Below are 15,917 nucleotides of genomic sequence, written 5' to 3' on the forward strand. Positions count from 1 at the left end.
GATATGCCCATAAGCGTCGGAGCGCGTCGACCTCTGGTTTGGGGAGTAACGCCCCCACCCCTCGTGCAGGGGCAGAGCACGCTAAAACGGTGAGCCGGAGCGGTTGATTTTCGGCTCACGACCCTACAGCCGGGGAGATAGCCTGGCCATCGGTGAGCAAGTAGATAGGGGCGGGTTGCCTGGGAAGAGTCGCGTTCTGTAGAGACTCTTGATGGGTGTCCGTCCCGGCCCCCCCTTGAGCGCCATGTCGGAGTGCCGATACTGGGCGTGAGACGGGTCAAACGTCGCTCTCCTAAAGCCGGGTCGGCGATAGTGAGCGGCGGGGCTAGGTGCTCTCACTCACTAATTAGCCAAAGGGGGGCAACTGTGATTTTGTGCAAACTCCCACGCGCACGCCCGTATTCCGATCCTCGCGGAAATATTCATGGGGTAGATGTCGGTTCTACAACTTCCCAATGCCTTTCCATCAGCGAAAATGGTGGGAAAAAAGTTTTGTGCGACGTGGAATGATTTTGCGCAAGCTCCCACATGCGCGCCCGTGCGCAGATCGACGCAAAATTTCTCCCAGGGGTAGAACTCGGTGGGGGGCATGATTTGCCAAAGCCCTGCTACTATCTACTATTCTAATAGGTCTATACTACTACCTACTATGCTAATATCTCTATACTACTACCTACTATGTCTATACTACTACCTACTATTCTAATATGTCTATACTACTACCTACTATGCTAATATATCTATACTACTACGCTAATATGTCTATTAGGGATGTCCGATATTATCGGCCTACCGATATTGGCATTCAAATGTGATATCGGAAATGATCGGTATCGGTTTTCAAAAAAACAAACATTTATTTAACCTTTATTTACCCAGGCAAGCAAGTAAGAACAAATTCTGATTTTATTTATTGTCAAAAGTCTGCATAGTGTTGTGTTAATTCCACGACAAGAGATATGTAAGGGATAATGTATAGCTACGAGGTCATTGTCGCAAAATAATTAACCGACACGGAGTTTAAAATACCGAGCCGCTTCGGCGAGGTGTTTTAAACGTCAGTGAAGGTCAATTATTTTGCGACAATGACCGAGTATAGCTATACATTATCCCGCTTATTACATGGCTAACTTACTAACAATATACCTAATTCATTTTACATCGACTCGCAACACTGGTTCTGGCTGCGTTCTGACTCCGCTCGTCGCTCCGCCCCCTGTCATCGCCGGCAGCAGAACACCGGCAGTGTCTAATTGCACTGAAACAGTGTGTGTCAGTGGGCTTGATTGCGAACAGCTGCGCACTGCGGTCATTATTGTCCCACAGCGGTCATTATTGAAAAATAATGACCGCTGTCGGGAGGCTATTGACCAATCACAAGCAAGCATTTCGGCGAATGTGAAAACGCCATGTAATAAGTAATGATAACTACCTGAAATTATTCAGTTTTTTGGGGGGGGGAAACCCTGCATATATCGGTATCGGAAATTAAGAGTTGGACAATATTGGTATCGGTAAAAAAAAAGCCAATATCGAACATCCCTATCGTCTATACCAGTGTTTCTCAACTGGTGGGTCGTGACCCAAAAGTGGGTCGCGGGGCAATTTTTTTATTTTTATTTTTATTTTTTTTATATATAATTATTATTATTTTGTACTACCTATCTTTGTGAAAGTGGCTTCTCAGCGCTGGTCCAGCTGAAGACAAAGCAGAGGAACAGATTGGACATTGAGCATGACCTCAGAGTTGCTTTGAGACTCTTGTCAGGACCAAACAACATCCCCAGTTATCCCATTAGTTCCCTGGGATGTTAAGCTAAGAAGTCTGCTAAGAAGGATATATTATTTATTATTATTATTTTATTTCATTGAGTTTTTAGCCCTAGTTGCACCTTTGTTGCAACCCCAGTTATCCCATTAGTTCCCCCAAACGTACTGTAGGTCTGTTATGTTAAGCTAAGAAGTCTGCTAAGAAGCATAATTATTTATTATTATTATTATTTTATTTCATTGGGTTTTTAGCCCTAGTTGCACTTTTGTTGCAACCCCAGTTATCCCATTAGTTCCCCCAAACTTAGGTCTGTTATTAAGCTAAGAAATCTGCTAAGAAGCATATTATTTATTATAATTTTATTTCATTGGGTTTTTAGCCCTAGTTGCACTTTTTTGTGTTTATTTCATGTTTTTAACACTTTGAGTGCCAGCCATGACAATTGTCGTTTTATCAGCCCCCCCCATTGAGTGCCGACGACGACAAATGTCGTTTTATTTTTTTATTAGGGAATATGAATATGAATTCATATTTCATCAACCGAGTCTCCCGTTGGTACAGCAGCCCCTCCAGGAGCTCAGATGGGAAAAAAGCGCCCCCTATCGTCTATCCCTGTGTAACTGCAGGTCAGTCGATTAGACTGACCTGGGATCTGTAGATCTGTAGAGGTGGAGCCAACTGGCTCCATTGTGCTGGCGAGCCGTCTGATCAAGAGGGATCTGATCGCGAGACGGAAAGCAGCCTGGAATATATATTTACAGCAGCCAATAATCAATCAATAAACGCGATCGATATTTGGAATGGCGATCAGGAATTGGAATAATCTTTTTGGAGAACATCTGATCTAAGGTAAGGGGTAATCGGAGCTGTATTCACTGAGATAACAGCGTGTCCCTATGTGTGTATGTGTGTGTGTGTGTGTGTGTGATCTTGAGGAAACGAGAAAATAGATTTTTCAGCCCGCGTCTATAGCGTGCATAAGTACACATATACTATCGATAATCTAGCGTTTATTTGAAAACGATTCATAAATAGGCCGACAAATGACAATGTGTCTAGTAGTGTATTCGAGAATATTCCAATAAATGCCGTTTATGGGGGAATCTTTAAATTTTCCAAAAAATTTCGAGAGAACGATAGCTTTTCGAAATGCTATAAAAAGGATATGAACCGATTAAAAAACAATCCGTTTCGACAATGTTGTTGACTGCAAACAAGTCATTGATAAGCGACGGGCAGATTAGACACATAGCCATAATTTAAAACATAGATTAGGCGTTTTTAACGCTAACATTGAAGTGGATGATGGCATTCAACGGGGTAAAAATGTAAACAAGGTCGGCACTGAAACTGTGAAAGATTGTGTATTACTGCAAAAAAGAAAATTTGAAATAAATCATAGTGGTTCAAAAATTTGGGTCGCGACTTAATGACTAAGGAAAATGTTGGGTCCCGAGGCTAGACCAGTTGAGAACCACTGGTCTATACTACTACCAGTACCTTCTATGCTAATATGTCTATACTATTATACACTCAAGACTGTCTCACTCAAGTTCAACGCAATCCCAGAGTTGTACCCTTCCTGCTGACTTGTTGTACAGAACTTGTAAGTCGCTTTGGATAAAAGCATCAGCTAAATTACTAAAGGTAAATGTAAATTACCACGCCCCCGGCTGGCCTGAAATCTAAATTCCGATATCATTCGAGAACACGGTAGAACTTCTTACCCGGTGATTCCGGAGGTGACGTAGTCCTTGCCCTGGTAGTTGTATCCGTAACGGATCAGATCCTCACACACGTCCTTCACCTTGCTGCCGCCGAACGCCGTGCCGTAGTGAAACTTTCCGTCCAGGACGCCTGCCTTCCCAGCCAGCAGCTCTATCAGCTTCCCCACCTGCCAGTGAAACACAGTGAACCTCAACATCCGTATCATGACTCATAATAACAAACAGAATGTAATTCACATGCAATCTTAGCTTAAGAAATTAACCAGGAATGGGTACAACTCTGTATGATAGCATAATAATTAGGGGTGGGACAATACATCGATCCAGATCGATATATCGATCTATTATCAATAATCAAATAGGATCGATGCAACGTAAAAAGATCGATTCATATTGCGATACTCTTATTTTGAAAATCCCTGCGAGTCATATCCGCCGGCGCCCAGTATTGTGAAACTCCGTGTAGACATTACAGCAGTGTTTGCGTCTGCTGTAAAGCACTACAGAGCGTCTATTTTGCGAGCCGATATAAGTCTGTGCAGTTTTTTCCCCGCAACGGGTCAAATGCATATAACAGGCGTTGCATCGTCGCCATTCCTTTATGCCAACGTCGCGTTAAATATCTAAATGAACGTCGCGTTGGCTGCTTAAAAGCTAAGCAGCTAACCGTGAGAGAGAACAGGAGAGTGGAAGGAGGAGGGGTGGGGGCTGTGGGGGACTGTGTGTGTGTGTGTGTGTGTGTGTGTGTGTGTGTGTGTGTGTGTGTGTGTGTGTGTGTGTGTGTGTGTGTGTGTTAAAGCTCAATATATAAAAACAAAAGTGAACAGGAGGTCTATTTGTATTAAAAACAATAGATTGTTTTTCATTTAAATGTCTGGAAGAGCTCAAAAATAAATACATCAATTGATATTTCCGTAGCCTTTTTTTAGTTGATCTAAATGTGACTGATTGTGTTAAATGGGCACATAATATCGCCTCATATCGATCGCAGGCACCTGAATTGAATCGTATCGTATCGTGGCAGACTTTGTGATATCGGCAAATATCGTATCGTTGTCCAAAGAATCGATATCGTATCGTATCGTGATGAAACTGGTGATTCCCACCCCTAATAATAATGCTGCATATAGCCTACAGCATATATATTTATTCTTACCGTATATACTGTATTGTTTGTTTGTTTATTGTTATTTGCAAATACAAACATACATTCTGGAATAAAATAAGTAAAAGAAGAACAGTTCAAATGTGCAGGAAAGGTCAAAAAGCCCAAGGGCTTATAAGCAACCTCCCCTCTTAAACCTTAAAGGATAACGGAAGATTATGCACAAACACACATGCGCACATCCCTCTCTCATACACACAGATACATACAATACCATAGTGTCTTTATACCTGTACATATTAATAGTACAACTCTGTACATACATCTGATTAGCACTATTACTCAGTAGTACTCATATTTTATACCCAGTTTAATCACCTGTACATTGTATATTACTATTGCACTTTACTGCTACATTTGCACTCTGGTTGGATGCCAAACATCTTTTCGTTGTACTGTTGTATAATGACAATACATTTGAATCTAATCTAATCTAAATTCACTTTCAGTTCCATCAAGTGAGGAAGTGGATCGTCTTTAAATCTGGATTTCTTTCTTAATGGTAGTCATAAAAAGGCTCTTAACCAGTCTATGAATACTAAACATTTGAGATCAAATGCCCTGAAATTAGTGAGATGTAGCCTCAATTCACATTTCGAATCGATTTGAAAAGAAAAACAAACTGACCCCACGCCTACCTCGGGGCCCTTATTCTACCGATATCGCAGAACGAGTTCACAGTGGAGATTATATAGCTTACAAACGCGCCACTGTGGGTTAAAACCAGCAGTCTTAAGGATGACTGATCTAAGGTCACAGCCAGGTGACCCCTGACCCCGTCGTATAAAAGGAAACACCTACTCCTCATTTCACTCTCAGCCCACAGATCCGTCCTCCCAGGCCAAACATTGCTGTGTCTTTTCCATGACGACCACAACCACAGCTAGCAAATACACAGGGGAGGGGACAACTCCGTGGGTAAAGATCATTAAAGTTAACAGTACCACTGAAAAGAACACAAAAACTGAAGCAACAAGCAGGACTCAGTGGGATACAATGTTTAAAACTAGGTGTTTTTTTCCTAGGAAGAAGTTCAGCGTTTAAGAGAGAGTGTCAGACGCTCTAAGATTTAGACACGCTCTTATTCGTTGGATAAATCTTCCTAGACGTTGCCGCCGACTTTCGCTCTCTCTCTCGCCGCCCGTTTCCACGGTGACAAATATCTGTTTGTGAACAATAAGATTGGCTGCTTAGTGTTGTCAATGGACGTGTGTTCTGGAAGCCAATGATAACCCGAAGAAGTGAGTGGCTGGAATAATGAGGGCTTTGTCTCAGGAGAGCGTGTGAAGGGTGAGGGTCAACACGGCTACTGTTGTGATTCTGGCTCTGGTGGATATCAGACCCGGGTACAAAAGCCAGAGGATGCAAATTAAAGAATTATCTAAAAGGCTTCCTGGATTATGGTCCAAACTACCATCTTACCAGGGTATCAGCAGGTTTCAATAAGTTAAATTTAAGACTTTTTAAGACCACTTAATAGCACTTACAATTTAATACAAATGTTTTATTTTTTTTATCCACTTTTTCTCCTTATTTTCCATTTTTCTCCCATCCCAATTTCACCTCGCCAATTCTCCCTTCAATTCTCCCCTCCCCTGCCTCGAACGTTGTTAGACTATGCCTCCCACTGGTCGGCTGCAGTGAGGACCAAGCCTTGCATCACGTGTCCCCTCCGGTACACGAGGAGGCAGCTGTCTCATCTTTTCACCTGAACAGCACGATCTCTCAGTGGCGAGGAGTAACGCGTGGGAGGCTCACGCTGCCTCCGATACTCCCTGATTGTGCTGTACAGGCGCACCAACCGACCTGTAGGAGTCGCTGTCCACAACGTCCAATCCCCACCCACTGGCTTTCCCACCCCTAACACTGCCAATTGTGTTAGTATGAATGACCAGCTAAGTCGGTAGCAATGCCGAGAGCTGGGCCTTGCCCACTGCGCCACTTAGCCGCCAATTTAATACAAATGTTTAATACAAAGACTTTTTAATACCTTCAATTGAGAATTATGAATTTAATACTTTTTAATACCCTGCAGATATCCTGATCTTCAAATAAAAAACAAATGTTTATAAATTTGTTTATGTAAATTGTTTTTCTGAGCCTGAGACTTTTGTGAAATGTTCTAAAAGATGGTTTGTCCTCGGCGAGCAGCCGTACCGTCATTCTGGAAGGGTATCCGTGAGGGTTCATGATGATGTCGGGACAGATGCCCGAGTCACAGAATGGCATGTCTTCCTGGGGGACGATCAGGCCACACACACCTAAGGGACAGACAGATAGGAGACACAAAGACACTTTAACAGGTTGAAGGCACATCTGTGGGAAACCAAGATAGAGCCTAGAATAGATCAATACACAATATCATATTTTCTCATATTTTTATATTCAAATAAATATATTGTATTGCCTATATTTATGTCTTCTACTATTACCCTGCTCATACCTGTGCACCCCCCCCCCCCCCCCATGCTGCTATGACGCCCACATTTCGCCAAGGGGATCAATAAAGGAATATTGTATCTCAGCTTATCTTATCTTATATACAGGACTTATAGATCAACAGAGCAGGGCGTGCACACAAAGTCTTTGTGAACAATGGTAAACAGACTGCCTTTATATAGCAGCTTTTATCCAAAGCTCTTCACAACTTATGCCTCACATTCACCCATTCACTCACACACCGACGGAGGAGGCGACCATGCAAGGTGCCAACCTGCTCATCAGGAGCAGTTAGGGGTTAGGGGTCTTGCTCAAGGACACTTTGACACGCTGCCAGGAGGAACCGGGAACCTTCCGAATACCAGGCGACCAGCTCTCCTTCCTGAGCTGCTGTCGCCCCTGATTATTGTGAACAATAATCATCTGGTCATCAAAACGTTTCAACAGAGACCAAAACCAATTTCATACCTTTATTTAAACTCGAAAGGCAACTGAGGTTTCCCTCATTTACAGTCACGTCGAGTGTACATACAGATACAGTACAGAAAGGGCAAAAAGGGCATATAAAATCACAACAATAAGACAAGTAAGGATAACAATCAATTAAAACACGTACAACTTGATTGACAAAGGTTGGCGATCAAGGTTTTAAACTCTGCAAGGGGAGAATCTCAAGCTTTAAGGACTGTTGGGAGTTCATTCCATGAGCTAGAGGGGCATCATAGCAAAATGCAGATTGGATTGAGCAGAGTAGCATCGTTCCATTATCTACCAAACCCTGCAAGAGTTTAGACTGGTATTTTACCAGGACATGTACATTTCACCAACATGTTACCGTCACCGGCCGTCCATTCTTTCTAAACCGCTTTGCAAACCTTTAAAAAGAACAGACCTCCCAGTTCAGCCGAGCGTCTCCAAACTCATGTGGACGGACACAGGGTCCTCTCTTGATTCACACGACACGGAGGACAGGGGCCCCGGGTAGCCCAGGGGCCTTAAGTGTGAGCGCAAATGTTTACAGAGGGGGGCCCAAAAGCACTCTTCCCTGGCCAGGGTAAACAGATTGTAGGCCCATTTGCAAATGAAAAAAGAGAGAAGGGAGAGAGAGAGAGAGAGAGAGAGAGAGAGAGAGAGAGAGAGAGAGAGAGAAGAGGAGGGGAGCAGGAAGCAGAGGAAGGTGCTTTAGACCATGGACTACACATCCGTGACTTTCGATTTCAACGCGGAGGAAGTGGAGAGGGGAGGGGGGATGGGGGGAGTGAACTCGAGGAGAAATTGAATCCTTTGCACGTGGGAAAAATGCACTAGTATTAGCGGAGCAGTCGGCTACACAACGCAGGCCGTTGATGCCTTACAACAGGATGTTGGTCTGAAGGGAAACAAGAGGGCAGCCGTATAAGAGAAGAAGAAGAAAGTCATCCAACAGGAAGGAGAGAACAGGAAGAGAGAATAATGAGAATATGAGAGAGCCAAGAAAGAAAGAAAGAAAAAAAGAAAGAAATCTGAGTGGAAAGAAAAGAGAGAGGGAATAGGGGAGTAAAAGGTGGGTGAATATTAGAGAATAAAGTAGGCTGAAAGAGTGGCAAATAAACTAGAAGAACATGACCAGAGAGAGAGAGAGAGAGAGAGAAAAGGAGAAAAAGAGTTAGAGATATAGTTAGAGAGAAAGAGTAGAGAGAAAGAGTAGAGAGAAAGAGAGGGTTAGAAGGAAATAGAGACAGAGAGTGAGAGAAAGAGAGAGGGAGTTAGAGAGTTAGAGAGAGGGAGAGAGACGGTAAGAGAGAGAAAGAGACAGAGAGAGGGGGAGTTAGAGAGAGAGAGAGCAAGAGAGAGGAGATAGTAAGTAAGAGAGTTAGAGAGAGTTAGAGTGTGAGTGAGAGAGTTAGAGAGAGTGAGTGAGTGAGTGAGTGAGTGAGTGAGTGAGTGAGTGAGTGAGAGAGAGTTAGAGAGACAGAGAGTAAGAGAGAGAGAGAGACCAGTTACCCGGTGTTGTTTGTTTTGAGAGTGAATGATAAAAGAGGCATGAAATCAGTGGAGAAAGGCAAGACAACAGCAGCCTCCATCACAGCCTCTCAGCTCCACAGTGGCGGCATCACAATGAGCCCCACACCACCCCTCTCCTACACCCCCCCACCCCCTCCACCCCCACCCCCCCCCCGAACAGCCACCACAGCTGTGTATAGGCTTGTGTGTGTGTCTGCGTGGGGGCGTGCGCGTGTGGGTCACCGGTAAATAATTAACGTATTTTGTCCCGGGCCTTATGGGGAGGGTTCACGAGTGGCTGGGCCTGGTGTTGTAGGATGTAATAAGCTAACCTACTTTACATCACAACCAACTCACATCCACTCTGGTCTCTATCCACCATGAAGCTACTAAACGTAGGCCTGTACGTTCAGCGGCTTATGGCTGAGCAACAGCAGCACAAGCAAAACGAATTGGCCTCATACCGGTATGGGGTTATAAAACCACCCGACATTACCGCTAAAATAAATAATAAATAAATAAATAAATCTCAACTTTATCAGTGCGAAAACATTAATTCAGTGTAACACTCAGCAGTCACCAAGCCATATCTACATGCTGCGCTGCTATTGTCATCATACAGCACAAGTACAGTACAACGAAAAGAAGTTTGGCATCCAGCCAGAGTTGCAAACAGTAAAGTTCAATAGTAATATACAATGTGATTAAACTGGTGATTAAACTGGGTATAAAATATATAAATTAGTTTAAACGAATTACTGAGTGCTAATCAGAGTTGTACAGAGTTGTAGTATTAATATGTACAGTGATACAGGTTAGGTATAAAGACACTATGGTAGTAGTAAGTCATACTGGCCAGCAGTGTAACTAGTAAGAGTAGGTAAGGGATATGTACAGATATACATATAGTATGTACAGATATGTAAAAAGGATTATATGCAGGTACAGTATGTACAGACAGATGTGGATAGATATATATATGGTAAGAATAAATATTGTTGTACATGCTAGTCACCAAGTCATAGCTACACGCTGCTACATTAGATTAGATTAAAATGTATTGTCATCATACAGCACAAGTACAATACAACAAAAAGAAGTTTGGCATCCAACCAGAGTGCGAATGTAACTGTAAAGTGCGACGGTAATATACAATGTGATTAAACTGGGTATAAAATATATAAATTTGTATTACTGAGTATAGTGCTAATCCGATGTACGTACAGAGTTGTAGTGTTAATACAGTGATACAGGTATAAAGACACTATGGTAGTAGGTCATACTGGCCAGCAGTGTAACTAGTAACATACGATGTACACAGCGATCTGAACTCCACTCGGTTGCACCTCTGGTCTCTCCGTGCCGATGCAGCAGAGCCCCTTCTCTCGCTAACCCCGGGGTGACCCCGGTCCCCTCCAGGACGGGGAGACAGGAGACATTGTCCCCGTCCCGCGCTGACCGCCACGCCGTTAATGAAGTGAGTAAATTATGCATGGCGCCAGTTAGCTTTCTGATTAAAACATCATACAGGCCCCTCTATAGGGGAGGTGCAGCAAAACAATAGAGGTTGTAAACACTTTTCCCAGGAGCAGCGGAGTACTGCTGGGGTGTAATACATTTGCATAGTCTGGCGCAGGACAAAGGGCCAATTAATTGAAAAGCAGCCCTCGAAAAATGAGGAGAGGGGGGGGGGGGGGTGCACTGTAGTGGAGCAACAGGCTCTGGGACTTGACTCAACAAATGCTCTCCAGCAGACAGACAGACAGACAGACAGACAGACAGACAGACAGACACATAGATGCTTGTCTTGCAAAAAGGATGACACTTATCCTGCACGGACTGCAACGTGTGATGTATATCCGTTTACTTTTACTCTTACTCATAGTATATATATTCAGATTCAAATTCCTTATTGCCTATATTTATGGTAATGTATAGTGATGCACCGATGTGAAAATTGTGGCTGATACCGATAACCGATATTAATATTGCTGTTCTGGCCGATACCGATATTTACCTATGTCGATATCTCTGTATATAACACTTTTTTATGATAATCAAATAAAGAGCTATTTTCCAAAACGCATTTTCTTTTTACTTTTGTAACTTATTTTCAGAAATGACTGAAGATAATTTTTTATTTATTTTTTTTATCTGCCCATATCTGCCCTATCTTGATATCGGACCGATACCGATGTGTAAAAAAGTGGCCATATCGGCCGATATTATATCGGCGGCCGATATATCGTGCATCACTAGTAACGTATATTATAACCGATAGGGCATACCCTCATGTTTACACTGTTTATTTTCCCTCATATTTTTACATTTACTTTTTTATATTCATATATATTTATGTCTTTCGACTATTACCCTGCCCATACCTGTACCTCCCCTCCCCCCTCTCTAACATGGCAGCCACATTGTTACTATGTTAACATGTGTCAAGAAAATTATTTCTGGGGCTGTAGAGACGTTCACCGCTATGTAGTGAACTGTAGTGAACATTGTGACGTCACACATACTGTACCTGTGTCGTGAATGTTAATGTTTTGAGCTCAACATCTCCCTGTGATGAGAACAGAGTGAGACTGTTACAGTGTGCAGGGCTGCTGCAATAGTCAATTAATTGTGTGATCGTAATTTAGGAGATGATTGCAATTATTTTTCTAAGTCTAGGTAATTACTTAAATTCAGCCAGGACAAATCACTTTTTGATTGTTCATAATATTTTATTTAATATATGACATCTCCCCTAGCAAACAGGAAGCAAACTATATCCCCCCTACAGTACATACTGTAGAAGCAGATCCAAGCAACAGGTGGAGGCTGAGGTGATGGAGGGTGAGATGCAGAGTACACATAGCAAGCTGCAGCAACATTTGTGAGCAACAGCAGAGCATGAGCATAGAGCAACACAACAGCAGAGCATAGAGCAACACAACAGCAGAGCATGCACATAGAGCAACACAGCAACAGAGCATAGAGCAACACAACAGCAGAGCATGCACATAGAGCAACACAGCAGCAGAGCATAGAGCAACACAACAGCAGAGCATGCACATAGAGCAACACAGCAGCAGAGCATAGAGCAACACAGCAGCAGAGAATGAACATAGAGCAACACAGCAGCAGAGAATGAACATAGAGCAACACAGCAGCAGAGAATGAACATAGAGCAACACAGCAGCAGAGCATGAACATAGAGCAACACAGCAGCAGAGCAATTGAACATAGAGCAACACAACAGCAGAACATAGAGCAACACAACAGCAGAGCATGAACATAGAGCAACACAGCAGCAGAGCATGAACATAGAACAACACAACAGCAGAGCATAGAGCAACACAACAGCAGAGCATAGAGCAACACAGCAGCAGAGAATGAACATAGAGCAACACAGCAGCAGAGCATAGAGCAACACAGCAGCAGAGCATGAACATAGAGCAACACAACAGCAGAGCATAGAGCAACACAGCAGCAGAGCATGCACATAGAGCAACACAGCAGCAGAGCATGAACATAGAGCAACACAACAGCAGAGCATAGAGCAACACAGCAGCAGAGCATGCACATAGAGCAACACAGCAGCAGAGAATGAACAGAGCAACACAGCAGCAGAGAATGAACATAGAGCAACACAGCAGCAGAGAATGAACATAGAGCAACACAGCAGCAGAGAATGAACATAGAGCAACACAGCAGCAGAGAATGAACATAGAGCAACACAACAGCAGACCATGAGGCCTAACAAAAATAATGGTTTGGTTCCGGTTTCCGTGCGACCCTGCCGATTTAGGTGCGACCCAATTTATTTTATCAGTTTAAAACAATATATATAAAAATAAAAAAATTTAAAATATTTACAATAAAGTTTCATAAAAATCTTAGTCAAACCTTTAGTATTATGGATATTAAACATGCTGGCAGAGTACATGCATCCATCTTGTCGTGAACATTTTAATTAAATAAAGAAATTCCCATAGTCGCCGTGGGAAGAGATAAAAGAAAAAAAAGAAAAGAAGATAAATTCCCTACCTACTCATGGCCTTAACACATTCCCTGCCACATAATTTGAGCATCTTATACCACTCTCTGCCAGCACTGTAAGCCTATGGAGATGTTCACCTTCTTTGCAGGGCTATAACTTTTTAAATTGTATTGCTAAATTGACATTACTATGGCCCATTCAACATCGATTATCTATCGTTCAGGATGTAGGAACGTTTTACTTTTTCATTCATAGATTCATACGAAAATACCGTCTAGAATATAAATATGTTTTTATCGTTTTCTGCAGTAATTCCTAGAACGTGAGATATAGGCATAAACGCATATATAGATTATCAAATGCCGTTTGTTGGCGATACACGCTATATTAAAAATTTCAACTGTACATGATCCTAAACGTTATGACTGATCATGTGCGGATGAACGGGGGGGGGGGGGGGGGGGGTCGTTTATAATTCCGTGATCGTCGGTAAATGCTTTATGTAGTATGGGTGATATATTGAGCAGAGCAGTTTGCATGGATAATAATAAACAAATGCGCTCCTCTTACCGTTCGACGATGAGACTGGAGGAAAAAGATCCCACTTATTTGACGGCGATCTCCTAAATCCATTTCCGGTTTGTATAATCATAAACAACGGCCAAATCGTATCGATTATTGCGTTATGGCAGCGATCGCTACACACGGACGTGTGTATACAATACAGTCCCGCAACAATATGCGAGTGCCGGACGCATTTCCAAGACGCACCGAGATCAACTCGTCCATATCCGGTTTGGCAACTCGCCGATCATTCACCAGGGGGCAGTATTGAAGCGTTGCAGAGTTGTGCATGCTCCCACTGCATCAGACGAGGCTCCGTGAGGGAATTATGAATAACATGGCGAAAAAATGAAATATGATCTCAATAATGTCGTACGCCGTGGATTGGCAGAATTTGCATGAACTTGAAACACGTCATAAGTTTCCGGCGTGGGATGTGTTAACTGACAACCAACAGGAACCAAACTTTTTTTTTTGTGCCCGAGCATAGAGCAACACAGCAGAAGCAGAGCAACACCACAACAGAGCATGAACACAGCAGCAACGCATAGAGCAACACAGCAGCAGAACATGGAGCAACACAGCAGCAGATAATGAGCATAGAGCAACACATCAGATCATGAACATAGAGCAACACATCAGATCATGAACATAGAGCAACACAGCAGCAGAGCATGAACATAGAGCAACACATCAGATCATGAACATAGAGCAACACATCAGATCATGAACATAGAGCAACACAACATCAGATCATGAATATAGAGCAACACAGCAGCAGAGCATGAACATAGAGCAACACATCAGATCATGAACATAGAGCAACACAGCAGCAGAGCATGAACATAGAGCAAAACAGCAGCAGAACATAGAGCAACACAGCAGCAGAGCATTAACATAGAGCAACACAGCAGCACAGCATAGAGCAACACAGCAGCAGAACATAGAGCAACACATCAGATCATGAACATTGAGCAACACATCAGATCATGAACATAGAGCAACACAGCAGCAGCACATGAACATAGAGCAACACAGCAGCAGAGCATGAACATAGAGCAAAACAGCAGCAGAACATAGAGCAACACAGCAGCAGAGCATTAACATAGAGCAACACAGCAGCACAGCATAGAGCAACACAGCAGCAGAACATAGAGCAACACATCAGATCATGAACATTGAGCAACACATCAGATCATGAACATAGAGCAACACAACATCAGATCATGAACATAGAGAAACACAGCAACAGAACATTAGCATAGAGCAACACAGCAGCAGAACATGGAGCAACACAGCAGCAGAGCATAGAGCAACACAGCAGCAGAGCATAGAATTTGCCTGGGTTTTGGTCATATGCTCCCGAAATGCTCCCGCTGTTTAACGTTCTACTCCAATGTTTTATAACCTAGTCATTGATTTAATTCAGGGTAACCCAAGATTAGCCACGGAGCTAACGCTAGTTAACCAAGCTGATACAGACAGACCAATCACGGGTATCACGCAACAGAGAGAGATGACAGCTGACTGGGCTCAGGTAGGGTGGGGGCGAGCGGGGACTACGTGGAGGGAGCCGTCTGTGCGTGTGTGTGTGTGCGCTCGATGGTCTTTTGAAAGAACAGATGACAGAGGAGTCAGGAATAACGACCTGTTCAATGCAACTACAGTTCAATAGATTAAATTAGTTTAAGATATTGAACTGTAGTTGCATTCAACAGGTCGTTATTCAATAGATTAAATTAGTTTAAGAATAAAAAAAATCTAAAAATAAATAAATTAGTTTAACCAAAATCTGCATAAAATGTATACCTAGGTAAATGGAATATTGCTCCACTTCTACAAGGGCTATTGCATATGTATCTAGGAACATCTATGGACCTCAATGAATGTATTCTCAGTGTCAGAAATATTGTGTCTATTACTAGGCTTGCTTAAATTGTGATGAAACAAAGGAAAATATGAATTATGATTTTTCTTTTCATCTTTGACAGTGAATAAAACCATGATAATAATGACCAAACTTAAAAAACTGCCACTGAGCTCATTCAGTACCCTCTTGAGATCATGTGTACAAAAGATCTAAGGAAATTAATAAAGGGAAGATGATCAAACTGAAGGTTCTGTATATACAGTACTGAATTCTCCCATCCGGACCAATGCAATTTGAAATATTATTATAGAATATAGAATATATGCTTATACATTACCTTATTATAGCCAATTCGCACATTTATATATATATACATATAGTATCTTTCAAATGGCCGAGTTCAATTT

The 15,917-nt window shown here is 42.5% G+C and overlaps 1 protein-coding gene across 1 annotated transcript in view; it reads right to left on the reverse strand.

Annotated features, from left to right (window-relative positions):
• polr3b (polymerase (RNA) III (DNA directed) polypeptide B) overlaps positions 1–15,917 on the reverse strand; it is a 105,373-nt gene that overhangs the window by 13,769 nt on the left and 75,687 nt on the right. Inside the window, exons 24-25 of the mRNA XM_084334814.1 lie at positions 6,821–6,924; positions 3,499–3,665 (exon numbers count right to left, since the gene is read on the reverse strand). Of these exons, the coding sequence (XP_084190940.1) occupies positions 3,499–3,665; positions 6,821–6,924 (271 nt within the window). The remainder of the gene's footprint in view (positions 1–3,498; positions 3,666–6,820; positions 6,925–15,917) is intronic.

Source organism: Notolepis coatsorum (genome assembly GCF_963971535.1).
Source record: "Notolepis coatsorum genome assembly, chromosome: 18".
In the NCBI taxonomy this organism is placed as follows: Eukaryota; Metazoa; Chordata; class Actinopteri; order Aulopiformes; family Paralepididae; genus Notolepis; species Notolepis coatsorum.